Source organism: Chiroxiphia lanceolata, chromosome 12 (genome assembly GCF_009829145.1).
Source record: "Chiroxiphia lanceolata isolate bChiLan1 chromosome 12, bChiLan1.pri, whole genome shotgun sequence".
In the NCBI taxonomy this organism is placed as follows: Eukaryota; Metazoa; Chordata; class Aves; order Passeriformes; family Pipridae; genus Chiroxiphia; species Chiroxiphia lanceolata.
This window is the reverse complement of record NC_045648.1, coordinates 1,323,143-1,343,668: the sequence shown is the minus strand read 5'-3', so window position 1 is coordinate 1,343,668 and position 20,526 is coordinate 1,323,143. Positions and strand designations below refer to the sequence as shown.

The window sequence follows — 20,526 nt, the reverse complement described above, 5'->3', positions numbered from 1 at the left end:
GTGAGAAACAAGTAAATAGCAATAAATTCTTTCTTTCTTTATTTATAATTAATAAATAAACCTATAGCAATCCCTTGTACCGAGTGCTGAGCATTGCCTCTAATTTCAAGCATGTTTTCCATACTTTATAGAATCGTGGGATAATCCAGGTTGGAAAAGCCCTTTAAGGTTGCTGAGTCCAACCACTCCCTCAGCACTGCCAAGGCCACCACTAAACCACGTCCCCAAGTGCCACACCCACAGGGATGGTGACTCCACCACTGCCCTGGGAAGCCTCTTCCAGGCCTTGAATTCCAATGCTTTGTCTTGGATGTCTCAGAAGAGGAAATATCTGGCCACAACAATTAAGAATTCAATACTGCTCATGCTCCATCAGCCCTTAAAATGGGCATAAATGACAAAGAGGACCAGGACAAGGGAAGCACCTGCTTGTACTTCTTGAGGACGGTCTCTTGGAAGCCCAGGAAGATGTAAATGGCTCCCTGGTGCTCGTCCTCCAAGGGTGCCCCCACCACCAGGTCGTTGTAGCTGTCCTGGTTGAGGTCGGGCACGGCGGCGATGCAGGAGCCGAAGCGCGAGTTCTGGTAACTCTGCAGGTCCACCAGGGCTCCACTGGGAACAAAGCGGCTCTGCCGGGCCAGGCAGAGAGAAAAGGGAGCAAAACAACCCCAAAACCATCAGCAGCAGCCTGGCAAGAGGAGGAGCCTCTCAAAGCAAGCAAACGAGATGCATGAATCAATACAGGAGTGACGTTAATCAACGTGGGAGTGATTTCTCTGAGGAAGGAGGTGGGAGCACTGCCGGGGCTGTGGGAATGTCTGTGGGACACCTCCGTGGGGAGGGGTGAGCCCCTGAACCCCACACCAGCCCCATGTCTGCTTTACCTTCCTTTTATAACATCCTACATAAATACTTGCATCAAATGTGTGGTTTGGGTACGGGGACCTCACTGCTCGGGGTGGGCTCTGCACCCTTGGGTGTAGAACACGACCTGTTCGCTGCCCAGGTGCCCCCAGAGCCTCATGGATTTGGCTCAGAAACTGGATTTTGAGTCAGATTTGAGGGTGGCAGGAAAGCTGGTCCTGCCCCAGTGCACCAGGAAAGGGGACAGGGGTGGCACATGTCCCGTCCCCATGGCAGAGAGAGCGACCCTGCTGCTCCCCAGAGCCCCGTGCCCGGCCCAGCCTCTGGGTGCCCTTGGAGGGAATGGGTTTGTGGGGGGTAAAGTGGATGGAGATGTTTCTCCAGAGACACACCACCTTGCAAAGCCGCTGTTTTGAGCCCTGTGGGGGTCGGGAGCAGCAGGACCTCACTTTGCACCTCCCGCACCAGCGACAGGGATGTTTGATGGGAGCTAGTGGGTGCACAAGGCAGGGGGGGCACAAGGGGACAAAGCTGCCACCACAGCACCCAAAAGGCTTATCTCCTATTCCAGATCACCCCCTGGTGCTGCCACCTACCTCCTGCAGGGTGTAGACGTAGACCTTGCCCCTCTCCCTGCCCTCGCTGAAGAACATGGGGGCTCCCACCAGCAGCACGTCGGTGACGCCGTCGCCGTTGACGTCCAGGGAGTTGATCTCGCTGCCATAGTAGGAACCAATCTGGAGGAGACAGGAGAGGGTGGGAGCGATGCCACCCTCCCTCATGGGGACATTCCAAGCCCTACCACTGCTCCAGCCCCATGGTTTGGAGCTGTGGGTGCAGCGACAGCCAGGACACCCTCGGGACAGTTTGCAGGACAAAAGGGGAAGGTTGATTTTTCTAGGGGGATAAATCGGTGCAGCATTCCTGGCTGGCATTACCTGCTCTCCTTTCAGGGCCTGGTGGATGGTGAGGTCCCTGTTGCTGTGCATGCTGAAGAGGATGACCTTCCCAGTGTGGTTGAACCTGGGAGCTCCCGCCACGTAAATCCGCTCGTGCTTGGTGGAAACGACGGAGGAGACGGTGTAACCTGGGAGGGGGGTGGGCACAGGGTGAGAACTCCCAGCTCCCGCTCCCAGGGTCTGCTTTCCATCAGCCCCCAGCTGGGGACACAGCTCTGGCCACTTCCCAGAGCGGGAAGCTTGGAAACGCAGATTTTTCCAAGGATAAAGTCACCTGGATCAATCCCATCGCCCCGGCCCTGGGCTTTGAGACTCCTGTTCAGGTGCTGCCACACCTTGGGCAGCACTGCTGTGCCAGGAGTTTTGGCACTGCCTGGCAAACCCCACATAAATCCTTCTTTCTTCCAAGATGAATCCAATTCCTGGACTCTAAAGCGTTTTATTCCAGGGGTCACATCAAGTCAAACAAACCCCAGCGGGGTGCTGAGCACCGGGAGTGCGGTTTCTGCTGCTCCAATCCCTCGAGTGCCAGGAACATCAGGCAGGAAGGGCTTTGCTGATGCAAAATCCTGGTTTTCAACCCCAGTTCCGGGTTTCTGGACCTTCACACTCAAGTTTTAAATGCTACTTAAACTATTAGAAGTGAAACAGGTTGCCCAGAGAAGCTGTGGCTGCCCCTGGATCCCTGGAAGTGTCCAAGGCCAGGTTGGAGCAACCTGGGCTAGTGGAAGGTGGCCCTGGTCATGGATCCTTCCAGGTCCCTTCCAACCCAAACCATTCCATGATTCTATGAAGCTCAAAGTTTGACCAACCATGAAACTGGATGGGATCAGCTGGAATCACATCCAGTTGAATTTTGAGTATCTCCAGGGATTACTGGGGTTTACAAACCCCTTTTCCTGGTCACAGGCCTTACCTGGGGTCCCTGTTTCCCTAAATATTCTCCTTTTTGGTGGATACTCCTAAGCCAAGCATCAGCTCTGAAACCCCCAGGTACTGATACACCAGCATCTCCTTAATATTCCTGGATTCCTCACTCCAGACAGTGGGAAAGGCAGAGCCCAGCTGAGCTCCCACACGCTGCCATGGGCACCCCTTGAACACAACTGGGACCCCAGGGGGACACTCTGCTGTCACCCCACGGATGTCCCACGTGTCCAGAGGCAGTCTGTGATCCCAGGGAAGAGCCCTGATGACCCCCCAGCATCCCACCCTGCAGGGCAGCCACAGCTCTGGAGAGAGGCTTCGTTTTCCAAGGCGGGCGGATATTTTTGCTGCAGCCACACATGGAAAGGATTAACCCAGCAGGTATTTCCTCCCTAGGCATGAAATTCCATCTCTGCTTTTAAACCATTCCAGGAAGCTCTGTGGATGACCCGGGCTGGCTGTGGCTCAGCTGTTCCCAAATTTAAATCCCTTTTGTGCTGCACACCAGGGTGGGAGCCGGGCTCTTCCCAGGTGAGGATGCTCCTGTACCGTATCCCCAAGGGATCACACCCGTGGGATCCCAGGCACAGAACCACACTGGCATTAGTCACCTCGGGAATATGCTGCTCTTCCCATTATTAAGCACAGAATCCTGAATTCCCCCCTGGCAGCACAACCTCATTCCCTTCTCTTACCTAAGTACGCCCCGTGATTCTTCAGCTCCTCCGGGAACTCCTGGAGATAAGATTCCCTCAGGGGAATGACCTTCCCACTGCTGGTTTCCTTCAGGACAGCTCCATTCCAGTCGTAGGCTCCCACTGCCCCCAGTAGGATCCCGTCCTGTGGGAGAGCAGGGGGAGTTTGAGGGGATTCCTTGCCAGGGGGAGGCAATTCCCCCCCTCCCTTCCCATGCAGACCAAGGAAACCATTCCTCAAAGCACACCTGGAGAGCTGGAGGTTTTTCCACCTGCTGGAATGACACTTCAGCCCCAGTTATATATTTTCAGAGTGCTTTTCCTCCCTAGGAAAACCCCTGGACAGAATTCCCTGCTGGCTTTTCTCTGGGCCCTGCCAGAGCCTTTGGGGTGGGGGAGTTGAGCATCCCCCTGCAGTGACAAGTGCCTTCCTCCACATCCCAGGACATCCTTCCCAAGCCTTTGTGGCATCAGGAGGAGCAGCTTGTGCTTGTGGGAGTGATTGAACATCATAATTATTAATTTGCCCCAAATCTCCATCTCCCCCCTGCAGAGGGTGGTGACAAACAGCACAAGGCAGGAGGAACAAAACCCCATATTTACTCTCTTACTTCCACAACGTGGGATGAAAATCCAGTCTGGGACATTTCCAGGCCAAAGGAGATCTCATTCTTGTTGGTTCCTTTGAAAAACAAAAGGGAATTTGTGTTTAGAGGAGAGTTTTGTTTCCTGGGGGGGTCTTTGGTGGGTTGGGGTGGGATGAGCACAAAGGATCTCAGTTGACACAAATCCCAATCACAGAATCATGGAATGTTTTGGGTTGGAAGGGACCTTAAAGCTCATCCAATCCCACCCCCTGCCATGGGCAGGGTCATCTCCCACCAGCACAGGTTGCTCCAAGCCCTGTCCAACCTGGCCTTGGACACTTCCAGGGATCCAGAGGCAGCCACAGCTTCTCTGGACAACCTGTGCCAGGGTCTCCCCACCCTCACAGTCAGGAATTTCTTCCCAATATCCCATCTATCCCTGCCCTCTGGCAGTGGGAAGCCATTCCCTGTGTCCTGTCCCTCCATCCCTCCATCCCTTGTCCCCAGTCCCTCTCCAGCTCTCCTGGAGCCCCTTTAGGCCCTGCAAGGGGCTCTCAGGTCTCCCTGGATCCTTCTCTTCTCCAGGTGAACAATCCCAGGTCTCCAGAGCAGAGGGGCTCCAGCCCTTGGAGCAGCTCTATGGCCTCCTCTGGACTCTCTCCAGCAGCCCCACGTCCTTCTTATGTTCCTATTTCTCCCTAAGTCATTCCAATCACCCAAACTCCTGCTCTTAACAGGAACTGGGAGCTCTGCTCTGGTGTCAGTTCTCCCCTTTCCCAGCTGCAGGATCCCACAAAAATGCAGATTTCAGAGGTTTTTGCTTCATAAATGCAACTGGGAGAAGCTTCTCATCCAGGGAAACTCTTCCCCAGGGAAGCATCAGGCTGGCTGGACTGGCAATCTGGTGGAGAGTTTGTGAAACTGGTCCAACTGGTTTGACCCAAATTCCCTCCAACCCAAGATGTTTAATTTCCAGTGCAAGCCCCCCATCTTCTGTTTCAATTGCTCGTCCCAGGCTGCACTTTTCCTATGAAATTTAGATAAATTTAGTTTTGGAGACCAACAAACTTGTCACAAGGCAGGGACTGAGGTGCTGACATTTAGAACAGAAATATTTCCTGAGCTTTAATTTCAGCCAATAGACCAGCAACCCCAACATTATTCCCATATTTCCAAGGTTTGCTGTAAATGCCAAAGCCACCACAGCTGCCGTGCCCAGACTGAGGGGTGTCCTTTGGAGGACAAGGGATCTGTGCTCCTGACACTCCAGGGATGCAAACCACTCAAAGATATTTCTTTCTATATGAAGCCATTCCAAGTGTGATTTTAGGTTCTGTATTGAACAGATATTGGGGAACCCCTGACGTGACTCGGCCAAACTCAGCAAAGGGAAGATGAACAGCACATTTGCAGCCTGGGGTGGCTGGGAGGTGTCAGGGGGGAGCATCACTCACCTTCCAAGCTAAATATCCTTTCTCCCAGAGCATCCACAATGTCCTTGAGTGCTGCCTCATCTGTGACATTGAAGAAATGTTTGTCGTCGGGGTCGCTCGCTATGAATTTGATCTCGTTCAAAAAGGCCTCGGGGTTGATTCCTCTTCTGTTGTAATAACCCAAGACCTGGGTTGGGATAGAAATCCAGGGCTCAGTCAATCCCAGGATGGTTTGGGCTGGAAGGAACCTTGTATCTCATCTTATTCCAAACTCTGCCATGGGCAGGGACACCCCAGGAAAAGGGGGGATAATCCCTGGACATACTGAAAATTCCATTGGATGTGATTCCAGCTCATCCCATCCAGTTTCATGGCTGGTGAAACTTTGGGTTTCACAGAATCCTGGAATGGTTTGGGTTGGAAGGGACCTTAAAGCTTATCCAGTTCCACCCCCTGCCATGGGCAGGGACACCTTCCCCTATCCCAGGCTGCTCCAAGTTCATCCAACCTGGCCTTGGACACTTCCAGGGATCCAGGGGCAGCCACAGCTGCAATTTTCACACGATGGATAGAACCATCCCAAAGCCCCTGAGGGGTGGCCATATGGAAGGATTCCCCACCCTTGACATCTGATACCCGTCCCATTGTGGGACCGAACCCTGGAGCTGCTGCAGTTCCTCCAGGCTGGACACCCCTCGTGCAATTGAGGGTCCTGCCTTTCCCTGACCTGCTCCAGCAGCTGAATCCAGAGCTGAGCACCCCATCCCACTGCAAAAGCAGGATCAGCAACGGGGATCCCTAGGGACACACTGGGAGAGGTCGTGTTGGGGTTCACGGGGTACCCCCTGCGTGGTTTTTGGAGCCTCTCAGTGCCCGTTTGTCCCCTCACTCACCGCCACCGCGTATCTGGTGACATTGTCCCTCTCGCTGTCCTCGATCACCTTCTCCAGGTCTGGGCTGTCGTGGGACTCTCCATCTGTGATGACAATCATTACTCTCTTTGCCCCTTTCCGGCCACCTTTCTGAAACGCTTCCGAGCTGCAAGTGAAGAGATGCCCTGGGCTGCTCAGCCCTGCCAGGAGGGTCCTGGTGCCACCCCTGCCCGCTGGCACAGCCCCACTGCTCGCCTCGAACCCCCCTCAGGGCAGGGCAGGACCATCAGGAAATGTTTCAGGATGTTAAAAGAGGATTTTTGCACGGGTGGAGGTGGCTTCTCGCAGGAGAGGGGCCTTAATTCAGCAAAACTGGGTGAGAGGAAACGCCCTCAATTGGTGCCAGGGGAGGTTTAGGTTGGGTATTATGGAAAATTTCTTCACCCAAAGGGTGGTCAGACACTGGCACAGCTGCCCAGGGCGGTGGTGGAGTCCCCATCCCTGCAGGGATTTAGCAGACACAGAGATGTGGCACTGGGGGACGTGGGTGAGTGGTGGGAGTGGCAGCGCTGGGTCAGTAGTTATTATTGATCTCAGACACCTTTTCCAGCCATGATTTCACGATTCTGTGAAAATACCCTCAATTTGCAACAGGAATAACTGGTTGGGACGTGGCAAAAAAGAAACAGGAGCAGGGACTTGTCCCTGACAAGGGAGGAGATGGAGCTGTGGGTCATGGCTGCAACAAGTTCTTGGGTACCCTACAGTGCCTGGGGTTGCATTTTGGGGGCTGAGAGCTCAGCTCTGGGTGCTTTCAGAAAGAGGACACAGTTCCAGAGTCTGCCTCTGCTCCTTCCTTCTGCTCCAGCTCCAACTGGGGGCGGAGCAGCTTTATGGAGCACCATTTTTAAAGTATTAATTGAGGACCAAATCCCTTTGCAAAAGCATTTTTAGTCTGGTGGTATCGCCCACTTGCTAAGCAGTGAGGAAAAGTGAAGGCAGGGGGAGGGAAGGCAAAGAAATGGTGATTTAAAAGTTGTGGGAGAGGAAGGTGAGAGGTTTTTACCGAGCAAACTCTATCCCATAGGCAGTCCTGGTCTCTGTGCCTCCCCTCTGCTCTATGTGACTGGCAGCTGCCACCACGTCTTTTACAGACCTGTAGTCATTTAAATGAAACTCATGGACAACATCTTCTCCATACTGAACAACTCCGACCTGGGGATTAAGGGAATATCACAAAGGATGCCAACAACCCCCCCCACAACGAGCTTTGTCAACCACACACAACCACCACCATTAAAATTCCATTTTTCTGTCCCCACTCGCCCCAGATTTCCCTCTCTGGGACCACTAAAAAGGCTCAGTTTGATTTCTCTCACCCCTGCCCTGCTCTGAAGGTTTGGGGTGATGCCCCAGAGTGGACCCACAGCACCTCTGGTGGGACCAAACTGGGGTTATTTGTGCAAATTGTTGGGGATATCCCTGCCCAAATCCACGTCCAAATCCCTGCTTGAATCCCTGCCCAAATCAGCCCACAATTACTAATAGGAAGAGGATGGGGAGCTCTTCACACATGGAACATGCTGCCTATATTTCCATAGGGTTTCATCCTCCTTGTGCCTGTCGGGATGTGAGGTGTGAGCTCTCATTTAGGGACATCAACAGGAGAATTATTTCCATGACATGAATTAAAACCCCTCCCGAGTTTTGTGCCAAATTAGGCCACATTTCCAGCAAAGGGACCTTGAGAAGCCCCACGAGCAGGGCTGGGGGACTCTGTGTGACACAGGGGGACACAGAGGCTGTGCAGGGTCTTACTTGGATCTGGCCGGGACCGATATAAAACTTTTTCAAGATGTTTATCAAGAAGTGCTGGACTTCAACCCAGGGGTAGATGCTGTTGGATCCATCCAGAACAATGATGATGTCCATGTAGGTCTGGCATCCTGTGGAAAATACAGGCTGTTATTGAGACACCTCAGTGGTGCTCGTGAAGGGGAGATTTATGTCTTCCCTCCCAGCCAGGTACTTCCTCTGATGATTTATTTGAAAGTAAAGCTGATTTCAATCCTTCAGAAAGAGCTCTGGGCTCCAGCAAGGTGGAGAGAAGCCACAAGAATCCTCTCTGCTGAGAAGAAATGGGATCACTTTCTAAGAATAACACTCAGTGGCATCTTTTCTGATTCAGATTCGGGCTTTTATCCGGTCTAACATAATTCCACACTTCAAAGAGCAGCAGGATCCGGCCCCTGCTCTCCCCACAGCCCATGCCTTGCTCCTGAGTCACTGCTCAGCCCTGCCTGCTCTCCCAGCCAGCACCAGCCGGGCATTTCCTCCCTTCCCATTAAATCCTCAGCGAGGAGGCAGCCAAAAAAACCCCAGTGAGGACCCCAGGGCTCGGCTCTGCAGCACGAGCCACGAAGGATTCAGGCAGCAGAGTGGTTTTCAGTGGGGAAAATTGCTCAGCATCGTCTCTGCTTTGCTTACATTTTATAACAGCCCTTGGAAAAGGGGCAGAAAAGCAGATGAAGCTGAATTTCCCCGTGACAGACATTTACCAGCTGCTTTTTCCAGGGTTTTCATGGGTTAGAGCATCGACAGATTTGAGTCACCCACCATGGGTCACTCCATCACTAGGTTGAGTGTCACCATCCCAATCCCAGTCTCACTCTGGAAGCCAGGGAAAGGAGCTGACCCCCTGCATCCCACTTACTAAATGAGAACACCCTCTAAACCCCCCTAAAATCCCAACTATCCTTTGCAGAAGGGCTAAAACACCTCCTGGCCATGAAGAGGGAGGTGACACTGAGAATTTGGTGGTGGGCTCTGCCTCTACTGCCTGGATCACCCCAAGGTCCCATTTTCCCAAGCCCCTCTCTATTCCATGGGAATTAATCCACACCAGAGGGGTGATGGAGATTGGGAATCAAATCCTGTGCCCAGCTGGGAAACGGAGCTTCCAGGAGCCCTGACAGTGCAGGACAGGCTTCTGCAATTCCTCCAAGCCTCAGGAAAGCCAGGGAGCTTTTTCAAGACCTCAAAAATAAAATCACGTCTCCAAATGTACAAATTCGGGCCAACCCTTTTCTCTCCCAGTCAATGAGGGCTTTGTTTTGTGCGGCCAAGTCCGAATTCTTTCCCTATTTTGCCTTCTGATAAAATATTCTGGATGCTTTTATCCCTAGCTTCAGAAGAAGAAGGTATTTTTTGTCTTCCCTGGGTGTCAATCAGGAGGGAAATGTTTCCCAGATGTCCGTGGACGTGACCCCCTTGGAATCACTTCCCTGCAGCCGCTTCCTCCGCTCTCCTGCCTTTCCCAATCCCTGACAGGGTTTGTTTTCTGCCTGGGGCCGGAGGGAACAGGGATCTGGAGGCTCCCTCTGCCTCCAGAGCCGGGCTGGGAGCTGAGGGCACTGGGATTCTCACTCTGCAGAGCCGGAGCCACCGTCCTGGAGAACCTGAAGTTGGAGTTGACGCGGGAGCACATTCCCGTGGTGTAGTAGGAGCTCCCGCACTCGTGGGACCAGAGGGGGCTGCAGGCCTGGGGGGAAAATCAGGATGGGGTTAAAACTGGCACCTCTTCCTTCATGGGTTGTCCTCTCCTGCGGCATCTTTTTCCCCGTAGGAGGTGATTTGTTTGGAACTCTTTGGCGCATGAAACAAGGAATCATGGGGTGGGTTGGGTTGGGAGGGACCTTAAAGCTCATCCAGTGCCACCCCCTGCCATGGGCAGGGACACCTTCCACTAGCCCAGGTGGCTCCAAGCCCCATCCAACCTGGCCTTGGACACTTCCAGGGGTGGGGAGTCCACAATAAAAATATATATATATATATATATACATACATACATACATATATATATATATATATATATACACACACACACACATATATATATGCATATATATATATATATATATACATATATATATATATATCTCGGTGTGTGTATATGTGTCTATCTCTCTGTATGTATATTTATATTATTATAAATATGTGTGTATGTATATTTTTATTTTATACATAATAAAATATATATAATTCATCTATAATGTATAAAATATATTTAATATATAAATATATTAAAATCTAAACATAAACCCAATACATGCTTAAATAAACATATATGGATATATAAAAGTATATGAATTCTATAGTCTATTACACATATGAATATCTATTTCTATTTGCATATAATAGGATATATACAATTAACATATAATATATAAATATATATTGAGTATATAAATATATAGATATATGAATTCTATATTTTATTATGTATATAAATATATTTTAATTTATATATAATTGGATATATGCAATTCATATGCAATATAAAAATATATTTTGAATATATAAATATATATATAAATTGTATATTCTATCATGCATATAAATATATATTTCTATTTCTATATAATAGGATATATACAATTCATGTGTAATAAATAAACATATATAGACTATATAAATATATATATGAATTGTATATTCTATCATGCATATATATATTCCTATTTCTATATAACAGGATATATACAATTCATATATAATATATAAATATATGAATTATACATTCTATCATGCATATATATATGTTTCTATTTATATATTATAGGATATATACAATTTATATAGAATATATAAATATATGAATTATATATCCTATCATATATATTTCTATTTCTATATAATAGGATATATACAATTCATATATAATATATATATGAATTATACATTCTATCATACATATATATATATTTCTATTTCTATATAATGGGATATATACAATTCATATATAATATATATATGAATTATACATTCTATCATACATATATATATATTTCTATTTCTATATAATGGGATATATACAATTCATATATAATATATATATGAATTATACATTCTATCATACATATATATATATTTCTATTTCTATATAATAGGATATATATAATTAATATATAATAAATATATATTTATCTACAATAGAATACATATAATTAATATATAAAATGCTATATATATACACACATATATATATATAAAATAGAATCATAGAATACTCTGAGTTGAAAGGGACCTGCAAGAATCAGTGAAGACCAACTTCATATATATATATATAAAAATATATATAATAAAATAAATATATAAATAAATATATATATATTTCTATATTTTATATATATATATATATAAAATAGATATCTAACCAGAGAGGAGCATCCTCCTGCCTTTCCACGCTGATCTACACAGACCCCCAGCAAACCCCCAAAGCCCGAGTGCCTCACCAGGAAGCTGCTGTCCCTGGGGTTGGTGGCCAGGCTGAGCCCCAGGCGCATGTTGTCCTTCCTCTCGGAGACGTTGGAGAGCGTCACCCGGCCTTGGGAGAGAGGAGCCGGTCAGGGACGGCCAGGGGCACCCAGCCCATCCCTGAGGTGCCCCCTGGCACCCCTGGAGCCAGAGGGAGCCGTGGGCAGAGCCAGGGCAGTGCCCGCCCCGCTGCAGCCCCTGTGCTCTGGGCTTGGTTTGGAGCAGTGGCACCACAGAACTGGGGGTTTTCCTCCTAGAAAAAGTCTTCCAGGGAATGAGGCTGAGTCAGAGGCAGGGTCTCTGTACAGAGCGCTTGGGAAGAAACCCCTCTGAGGGGCTCAGTCTCCTCCCTTCGTGCCAGGCCAGCAGGCATTTAGTGGCTGATCCATCTTTCACAGCCCAGAAACTGGGAATGGTCCCAGGGCAGCCCTGTGTTCCTCCAATATTATTGAGCTGTGACCCAAGTGCTGCCTCATCCATCCATTCCTCTGCCCCAGGGCTCCAGGACAAGCAGATCCCCCCAATCCAGGGCTGCCCCTTTGCTGCTTTGCCTGAAAAGTAAACTGGGAATCATGGAAACACAGAATGGTTTGGATTGGAACCACCTTAAAACCCATCTCGTTCCACCCCCAGGGACACCTTCCACCAGCCCAGGTTGCTCCAAACCTCATCCAGCCTGGTCTTGGACGCTTCCAGGGATCCAGGGGCAGCCACAGCTTCTCTGGGCAACCTGTGCCAGGGCCTCCCCACCCTCCCATCAGGGAGTTCCTTCCCAATATCCCATCTATCCCTGCCCTCTGGCAGTGGGAAGCCATTCCCCCTTGTCCTGTCCCTCCAGGTCCTTGTCCAAAGGAAAAAAAGAAGGAGGAAATCAGGCAATTAATGGTAAAACTGGGGGTTGGTTTCATTGCTTGTGACCTTTGGAAGTCTTTCAGAATCATGAAATTGTTCAGGTTGGAAAAGACCTTCAAGACCTTCAAGTCCAACCCTCCCCCAGCACTGCCCAGGCCACCACTGAACCTTGTCCCCAAGGGCCACATCCAGGTGTCTGTTAAATCCCTGCAGGGATGGGGACTCCACCACTGCCCTGGGCAGCTGTGCCAGGGCTGGGCAACCTCTGCTTTGAAGGAATGTTTCCTAATATCCAACCTAAACCTTCCCTGGTGGAACTGGAGGCCGTTTCCTCTTGCTGAGGTTTAAACCAAAACCCAGATCCACGACCTGGAGCTCGAGGGAGCTCAGCCTGAAGCCGAGCAGATTCCAACCACCCCTTGTTTGTCCCTGTGGACCAGCTGCAGCTCTGGCTTCCATCTGCACACCCCGAGTTTGATTGAATGTGGATCTGCAGCAAATCCAGGAAAAAAGGGGCTCCATCCCATGCCCTGAGTCCTTCAGGATCCTGGCTGTAGGTGCAGCCACCCCACTGGGTGTGACAGTTTGGGATCACAGCTCTCCATGGGCACCAGGATGTTCTTGCTCCTGCTGCCCACTCAGTGAGGGAGGACAAGGGCAGATCCCTGCTCCCACATCACCTCCTGCTTCTCCAGCTTGGCATCCCCCCAGGGCAGCTCCCATCTGCTTCCACTCAGAGGGCCCTGGTGGATTGTCCTCACTAAACAAGTTAATTTGGAATAAGACAAAATAGGATGTGCTCATGGAACTGCTCTTGTCATTTGAAACTCCTTCCCAGTGGAAAAAAAAAAGATTGCTTTTTAGCAGGGTTCAAATTTACACACAAAAGAGATTTATTTCCTTGAAGAGTCTCGGTGTTGTCATCCCAAATAATGAAAACAAACAGGAGAAAAGAAAACAATGGTTAAACCAAAAAATTATTTGGAGCCAATCAATCAAATATTGCAGATGATTCAAAGTTCCTCCTCTCTTATCAGATCTGGTAGAAACCCAGGATAGTTGAGATTCATAATGATGAAAAATAAAGTGAGAGCAGCAGCTGCTCCAGCTGCTCCAGTGTCAAAAATCCCAGATCTTGCCCCAAACCCTCCGTGGGACCATGGGAAAGTTCCTGGCTCTCACATTCCCTGCTGAGACAGGGATGTGCCTGTGGAGTGTCCCAAACTGGGCAGAAAAGGGGGATTTGTCTGCTCTGACTCGGGGAGGGCACGTCCCAAAATCCCAATATTGTGCCTTTGGTGCTGGACCAGCCCGAGAAGCCCCGAGGAAGGTCTCGCTCTCTCCACCCAGGGAGGTGGGATTGGGATGGCAGCGGGACTGGAGCACCCCCAGGGCCTCTCCTGCTGCAACAGCAGTGATGGAGCCCAGGGGTGGTGTGGCTGGGTGAGAATTCCCAAAACACCATGGGGCCAGGCTGGGTCCTGGGAACTAAACTTGCCTGTGCCCAGGGAACCATCTGAGACGGGCACATTGTCCAACCATCCCTGGGGAGGGAATGCAGATACTTGTGGGACCATTAGCCATTGAAAAGTTTATCCTGATCATTTAACAAACCAGTGTAAGCTATATTAAATACCTGATTTTTTACTCTATTCCAGTTTGCTCAGTTTTACCCTAACATCCCTTAAAGCTCAGCACCAGGAACAACGTGAACTCCTGAAATAATTTCTTATCCAAAAATCCTCCTAAACCACACAGACCTCACGCTTTTAGGGCGACGCAACCAGGTCTGTCTCTACAGACCGAGTCCAAAGCCCTGCCAAAAATCATCCCCTGATAAGGGCACGTTGAGGACCCCCTGGGGCTGTACCTAAGTTGAGTTTGGTGCAGTTGCTGTGGCTGTCGCTGGTCACTGGACACTTGTAGACATCTCCTGTCTTCTGCTGCCTGTTGGTCTCGTAGGGAGCTCCCACCACCAGCCTGGGGAAAGAGGGGTCTGTCAGTGCCCAGAGGGGGAGAACCCCCTGGGAAGAAGGATTCCCCAGCCCAAATCCCAGCCCAAACCCCCCTGCTTGTGCTTTGGGGGGTGTCACCAAGGTTCCCCCATCCTGATTCAGTGCATTTCTCCTTCCCATGGGAAGAGGCAGGGATAAGCTGGAGCTCTGACTCACAGCTGCCTGGCATTAATGCCCACCCGCTGGAATGGGGGTGAACAGATGCCTGGAAGGGAGTGAGGCCTCCAAAACCACCTGGAAGGACAGGAAGGAGCAGGGACCCCCATCACCACCTCATGGCCGGCACCAGGATGGCACCAAACCCCTGAGCACCACCTGAGGTGTCCGTGGTGGGCACTGGCCCTGGGCAGGGGGCACATCGTTCCTTCTCACTGCTGGTCACGGAGGAGCCTTTCCATGGAACCCTGGAATGGTTTGGGGTGGAAGGGACCTCAAAGATCACATTGTCCCACCCCCTGCCACAGGCAGGGACATCTCCCACTTCATGCCAAGAGTGTCTTCAGGACATGGATGTGTCCGAAGTCCTGCCTAGGGGAACCCAGAGGAGCTGGGAGAGCACTGACAGCCACTCACACCGGGACCCACGAGGAATTTTCCCCACCAAAAAGCTGAAAAAGGGGAATTTGCTCCAACCAAAGAGCCCAAGAGCATTTGGATCTCCAGGGTCAAGTGAGGACGTTGGGCATTAATCTGCTCTTTAAAATAAGAGGAGCTGATAAAAATCCACGCACCCATTAAAGACACAGGTCTCCAGTCAGGATGTATCTGGGACATCACAAACATTTTTCTCACTTTTTCTTCTCCTGGGCTTGACCAGAAAAACCAGCAAACCAAAGAAGGAAGGGAGCAGGACCTGAGGAATTTGCCCATTCCTTCCAGGCCGGTTCAAAAATACCCAGAACCACGAGTTATTGGAATCTTCTGCTCCCAAATGTGTCGGCCCAAAATAAATCTGCTTTTTTTTTTCTTTTTTTTTTCTTTCAAAATCCTATCTGTGGATTCAACTGTCCGAGTCTGGATCTCCAGATAAAACAGGACCTCTTTTGTTCCACACAGCCCTTCCCAGCAGCTGGCAAAGCCACTGGCCCGGCACAGATGTTCCCTGTTAGACCAGAAATGGTCATATTTTTTTTTTGTTCAATGTCGCTTCTACAAAGACACTAAACACTCATTCTTTTATTCCATCACTATGAAAGGGAATTGCTCACCAAAGGAAAAGCTCCAAAATCCACGGATTCTCATGGAAATACTTCCTGTCTTACAGCCCTGGTGTTAACGAGGGGATTAATTGCAGGAAGGCAATGTCCATCTGGAGCTGTCAGCATCCAGAAGCTCAGGGGAGTCTGGGACCTTCTCCCTGAGCTGCACCAGGAGTTTGCTTGTGTCCCTCAGCCTCTGTCCCACCATCAGTGTCCATTTGCTGGCGGCCAGAGAGGAGGGGGAAGGTTGGAAGATGGGGAAGGGTGTGAGAGGGGGAGAGAAAAAGACCTTGAAGACGCAAAGGGATAAAGGTTGAGACACCTCAGAGAGTGATGTTCTCATTGTGGAATTCTTCATTCCCCAAGAATTTAACAGAAATGGGATTTAACATGAACTTCTGGAAGGAAAGCTGCAGGAAATCCTCTCAGAGGCTTTCCCATTAATTAATATTCACAGATTAATGTTCTCACACCACCCAATAACAAACATTCCTGAACACCAGTGGTTATGAGGTCGAAGCATCCCTTCAAACACGAGATGATGCTGAGGACAACCCACCCACTCCCCAAGTCTCCAGCTCTGCCAGGGCTGGGAGCTCAAAGGAAACCCAAATATTTCCAGGCTGTGCCATGAAGGCAGAGGGGCTGTGGAGCTCACGAAACCGGAATTCTTGTCTCCCAGAGACAATGGCATTGTTTCCCTTTTTGGTTCAACTGGAATGATTCATTAGCTGAAGCTGTCAAATCCTCATGGAAACTTGGCAGCTTGGGAAAAGGCTTTTCCAGCTGTTTGGAAGGTGCTGCTGCAGGGATGCTGCTCCACTCACCAGCTCCCAGCCTCTTCCTTTACTTGGGGTTTTGCGACCCTGTGCTTTAAATGTGGGGTTTTTCCTCAAAAAGAAATAAAACTCTCATCCCAAGTCACCTAAATAACCCAAAATACTCGAATGACCCAGATCACCCAAATAACCCAAAATACTCAAATAACCCAGATCACCCAAATATCCCAAATCACCCAAATAACCTGGATCACCCAGATAATCCAGATCACTCAAATAATCCAAATCACCCAGTTCACCCAAATAACCCCAAATCACCCAAATAACCCAGATCACCCAAAACACCCAAATAAATCACCCAAAAAACCCAGTTCACCCAAATAACCCCAAATCACCCAAATAATCCAAAATACTCAAATAACCTCGATCACCCAAACCACTCAAACAACCCAGATAAATCACCCAAATAACCCAGATAAATCACCCAAATAACCCAGATCACCCAAATAACCCCAAATAGTCAAATAATCAAATAACCCAAATCACCCAAAATACTCAAATCACCCAAATCATGCAAATAACACAGATCACCCAAATATCCCAAATCACCCAGATAATCCAGATCATTCAAATAACCCCAATTCACCCAAATAACCCCAAATACTCAAATAACCCAGATCACCCAAATCACCCCAAATACTCAAATCACCCAAATCATCGAAATAACACAGATCATCCAAATAACCCCAAACACCCAGATTACCCAAAGAACCCCAAACACCCCATCACCCAAACCCTGCTGCAGCAGGGAGCCATTCCTTGCTCCATCCCAGCTCCCCCCCTCCCCACACATCCCTCATCCCCTCGGGTGATCCCAAATCTCCCCCTGATGCTCCCTGGGCTGTTGCAAAGAGCCCTCCTGGCTCTGCAGGGAGCCCTTGTGTCACGGCTTGGCTCGGAAAAGAGGCTTTAAAAGAAAATCAGAACCAAACAAGCCCTCCCTCGCCTTCCTTTTCATGCCCTGCTCATGGGGAAAACAAAAGGGAAAAAATAAGAAGAGGGATTAAGTGGGAAAAGCACAGACTGCTCAGAGCAACATGTCTGAGCACATATTTTTAACTTTCATCCAGGGTGAAAAAATAAAAAGAGGAAAACCAGGCTGCTGGTGGAAATACCAGAGGAGCTCAAGTGCTTTGTGCTGGGTCCTGCTTCCCGATGTCCTGCCTGGGCTGGGAATGGGGTGGGATGGCTGTGCCCATTGCTGCAGGCTCACAGCAAACAGGGAACCAGGAAATCCTGGAATGGTTTGTGTTGGAAGGGACCTTCAAGCCCACCCAGTCCCACTCCCTGCCATGGGCAGGGACACCTTCTACCAGCCCGGATTGCTCCAAGCCCCGTCCAGCCTGGCCTTGGACACTTCCAGGGATGGGGCAGCCACAGCTGCTCCAGACAAAAATGATGTGCCAAGCTCAATTTGCACATTTTTACACCATTTTAAAGGGTTTTGTTACATGTACGCAGACTAAAATCACAGATATTCAGGACTGGTGAATTACTGGGGTATTTTCTTCCTCTTGGTCAAAACATTTCCTGGTGGAATTCCCTGTGTCACAGACATTAATTCACTTCACTTACCTTGGTACTGAACCCAACAAATGAGCTTTGGCTGGATCATATCTCCTGGGAAAACATCCATCCCTGATTTGAAGGCAGCATTTGAAGGCATCCCGATGGAGAAGCCAAATTTTCCAGCACTTTCCCCTGTATTCACCAGCATCTTCACCTGGATGTAGCTCAACCCCTCACTCAAGGTCCTCCAGGGACCACACAGCCTTTTTGTATCCAGCAAATTCCTAATTTCCAAAGGGAATGACCCCCCTGGCAGCGCTCACTCCCCGGGTGTGTCGTGGAGAGGTTGCAAAGCTCGTTTTGAGCCTTCAGGTATTTTGATTAAAGCTCATTTTGAGCCTTAAGGTATTTTGATTAAATGAAAAGAACTCAGGAGAGGAAGGTATGTCTGGAGAGCCGGGAATGTGGGGATTAGGGAGGAAGGCAGGAGCCACTCTGCTGTTCACAGGACTTTTCAATCAATGGGACACTTAATCTCCTGTGAGGCAAATTCACTTGCAGTTAATTTATTCAAGATGGAACTGGATGAAGAAGTGATTAAGGAGGTTCAGGAAAGAGAGAGTTCAGCTGTGGAAAACTTTAAGTGGGATTGGAGCTCCTTGGAGGGATTGGGACAGAGGGATGGACTTCCAAATGTTTTCCTCCACGCTGGTCACGGTGGAAAAACACCGACAGCGGGAGTGCAAGGAGAGGCAGAAACGGTGGAGGAGTCCATGAGGTGGAGGATGTGGGACCTGAAAATGAGTCCTGGGTCTGCCAGAAGCTTCTGGGCAGCCTCCAGCAAATCATTTGATCAATCTGAGGTTATTTTCCTGGTTTTTCAACCAGCTGAAGAGCACAGGCAGCATGGGATGGCTCTGCTGGGGCTCAGGATCCCACTGGCCACTCCTGCCCACCACGAGCACAGAAAACTCGTGTGCTGGTGACCAAGGGCCACCACAAAACCACTCTTGGGACCAGCAGCTGTGGCTGAGGGCTGGGCAACCTCCAACAGGTCTCAGGGAGGGAGTTTGGGTTGGTGGTTTTTGCTTTATCAAACCAGATCCTTCCCTCGGCTGTGCCCAATGTCCTTTGAACCACTCTGGGATCTTCTCCAGCACCACCTTTGGGCTGACACAGCCAGAGAGCCACCAGGCTCCTTATTTACTGGTGGGTTTAGGGGATGTTACACCCTTTGCAAGATGGGTTTTACCCATTGAATACCTGATAAACCATCCCTCGGCAGAAGCATTCCCGGTGGAGCCATCAGAGCTGGCCTCTCGCTCCCAAGTCTCCCCACACTCCCCAAATTACCCCAGTTAATCCACAACCTGCAAAGTACAGAGCTCCATCCCCACATTTGGGGAGTTTTAGGGGATTTTTTTCCCCCAAAGAGCAGCAAATCATTGCTTTGAAGTTTGAGTCCCTCTGCTCCTGCAGCGCCCCAGCTCCAGACCCTGAACGTGAGCTTTGTCCCTGTCCCTGTCCCCTCCTGCCATCCACGTGCCACCAACACCCACGAGCAACTCTCAGCTGTTGCTTTTTAAGGGCTGCTCAGTGTTTTCTCTACTTTCTAACAAACCCTCTCATTACAGAACAAGACACAAGCACGCCCGGCGTTCCCGCAGCCGCTCCTCGTGCCATGTCCGGCCGGGAACGTCGATCCTGATCAGCCAGCAAACCCCTCCATTCCCCCCCCCCGGAGCAGCCACGTCACAGGAACAGCCCTGAGGGGACCCAGCAGCAGGACAGGGGACAGGCAGGGTCAGAGCCCCGCACGTGGCTGCAGCGATGACACAAAAATGGCCAATTTTGGGTCGCGGCCCTAAAATAGCGGCTGAGGGGCGGGTTGGAAAACACGGCTGAGGAACTCCCTGTGCTCAGCACTGAGGAGACTCTCCTGTTTTTCCTGGTGTAATTTCCCCCCTTTTACTCTGGGATGCTGCATTAGGGAGGTGTTTACAGCCCTTCTTGGCTCGGTGCTCTCTGAGGGCGGCTCGTGTCCCTCGGCTCTCATGGGATCCCTGCCTTCCTTTGGGAGGTTTCCAGAACAAACTCTGGGACTCCAGTTCTCCCCGGGTGGCTCTTGCTCTGCCCAGTCACCCCTTAGCACCAGCAAACAGTGTTTAGGGGGTTCCCCCACCCATTTGCTTCTGGAGGCACCGTTGGGCACCAGCTCCAATGGTGTTGCCCGGAAAAGTTATTGATGCCCCATCCCTGGTAGAGTCCGAGGCCAGGTTGGAGCAACCTGGTCTGGTGAAAGGTGTCCCTGCCCATCCAGGACCTGTTTAAGGTCCCTCCCAGCCCAAACCACTCCAGGATTCTCTGGGATCAGGTCAGAGCAGCACAGGCCCTGCTCCCTGGGCAGTGTGTCCATGGGGGAGCTGAGCCATCCCTGCCCTTCCCGTGCAGCCAGGGGG

At 50.0% G+C, this 20,526-nt stretch overlaps 1 protein-coding gene across 1 annotated transcript in view; it reads right to left on the bottom strand.

The window, feature by feature from the left end:
* ITGA11 (integrin subunit alpha 11) overlaps positions 1 to 20,526 on the bottom strand; it is a 57,006-nt gene that overhangs the window by 23,749 nt on the left and 12,731 nt on the right. Inside the window, exons 3-14 of the mRNA XM_032700651.1 lie at positions 14,376 to 14,485; positions 11,632 to 11,723; positions 9,764 to 9,878; positions 8,156 to 8,283; positions 7,404 to 7,552; positions 6,359 to 6,503; positions 5,487 to 5,652; positions 4,057 to 4,127; positions 3,446 to 3,590; positions 1,803 to 1,951; positions 1,461 to 1,601; positions 426 to 629 (exon numbers count right to left, since the gene is read on the bottom strand). Of these exons, the coding sequence (XP_032556542.1) occupies positions 426 to 629; positions 1,461 to 1,601; positions 1,803 to 1,951; positions 3,446 to 3,590; positions 4,057 to 4,127; positions 5,487 to 5,652; positions 6,359 to 6,503; positions 7,404 to 7,552; positions 8,156 to 8,283; positions 9,764 to 9,878; positions 11,632 to 11,723; positions 14,376 to 14,485 (1,615 nt within the window). The remainder of the gene's footprint in view (positions 1 to 425; positions 630 to 1,460; positions 1,602 to 1,802; positions 1,952 to 3,445; positions 3,591 to 4,056; positions 4,128 to 5,486; positions 5,653 to 6,358; positions 6,504 to 7,403; positions 7,553 to 8,155; positions 8,284 to 9,763; positions 9,879 to 11,631; positions 11,724 to 14,375; positions 14,486 to 20,526) is intronic.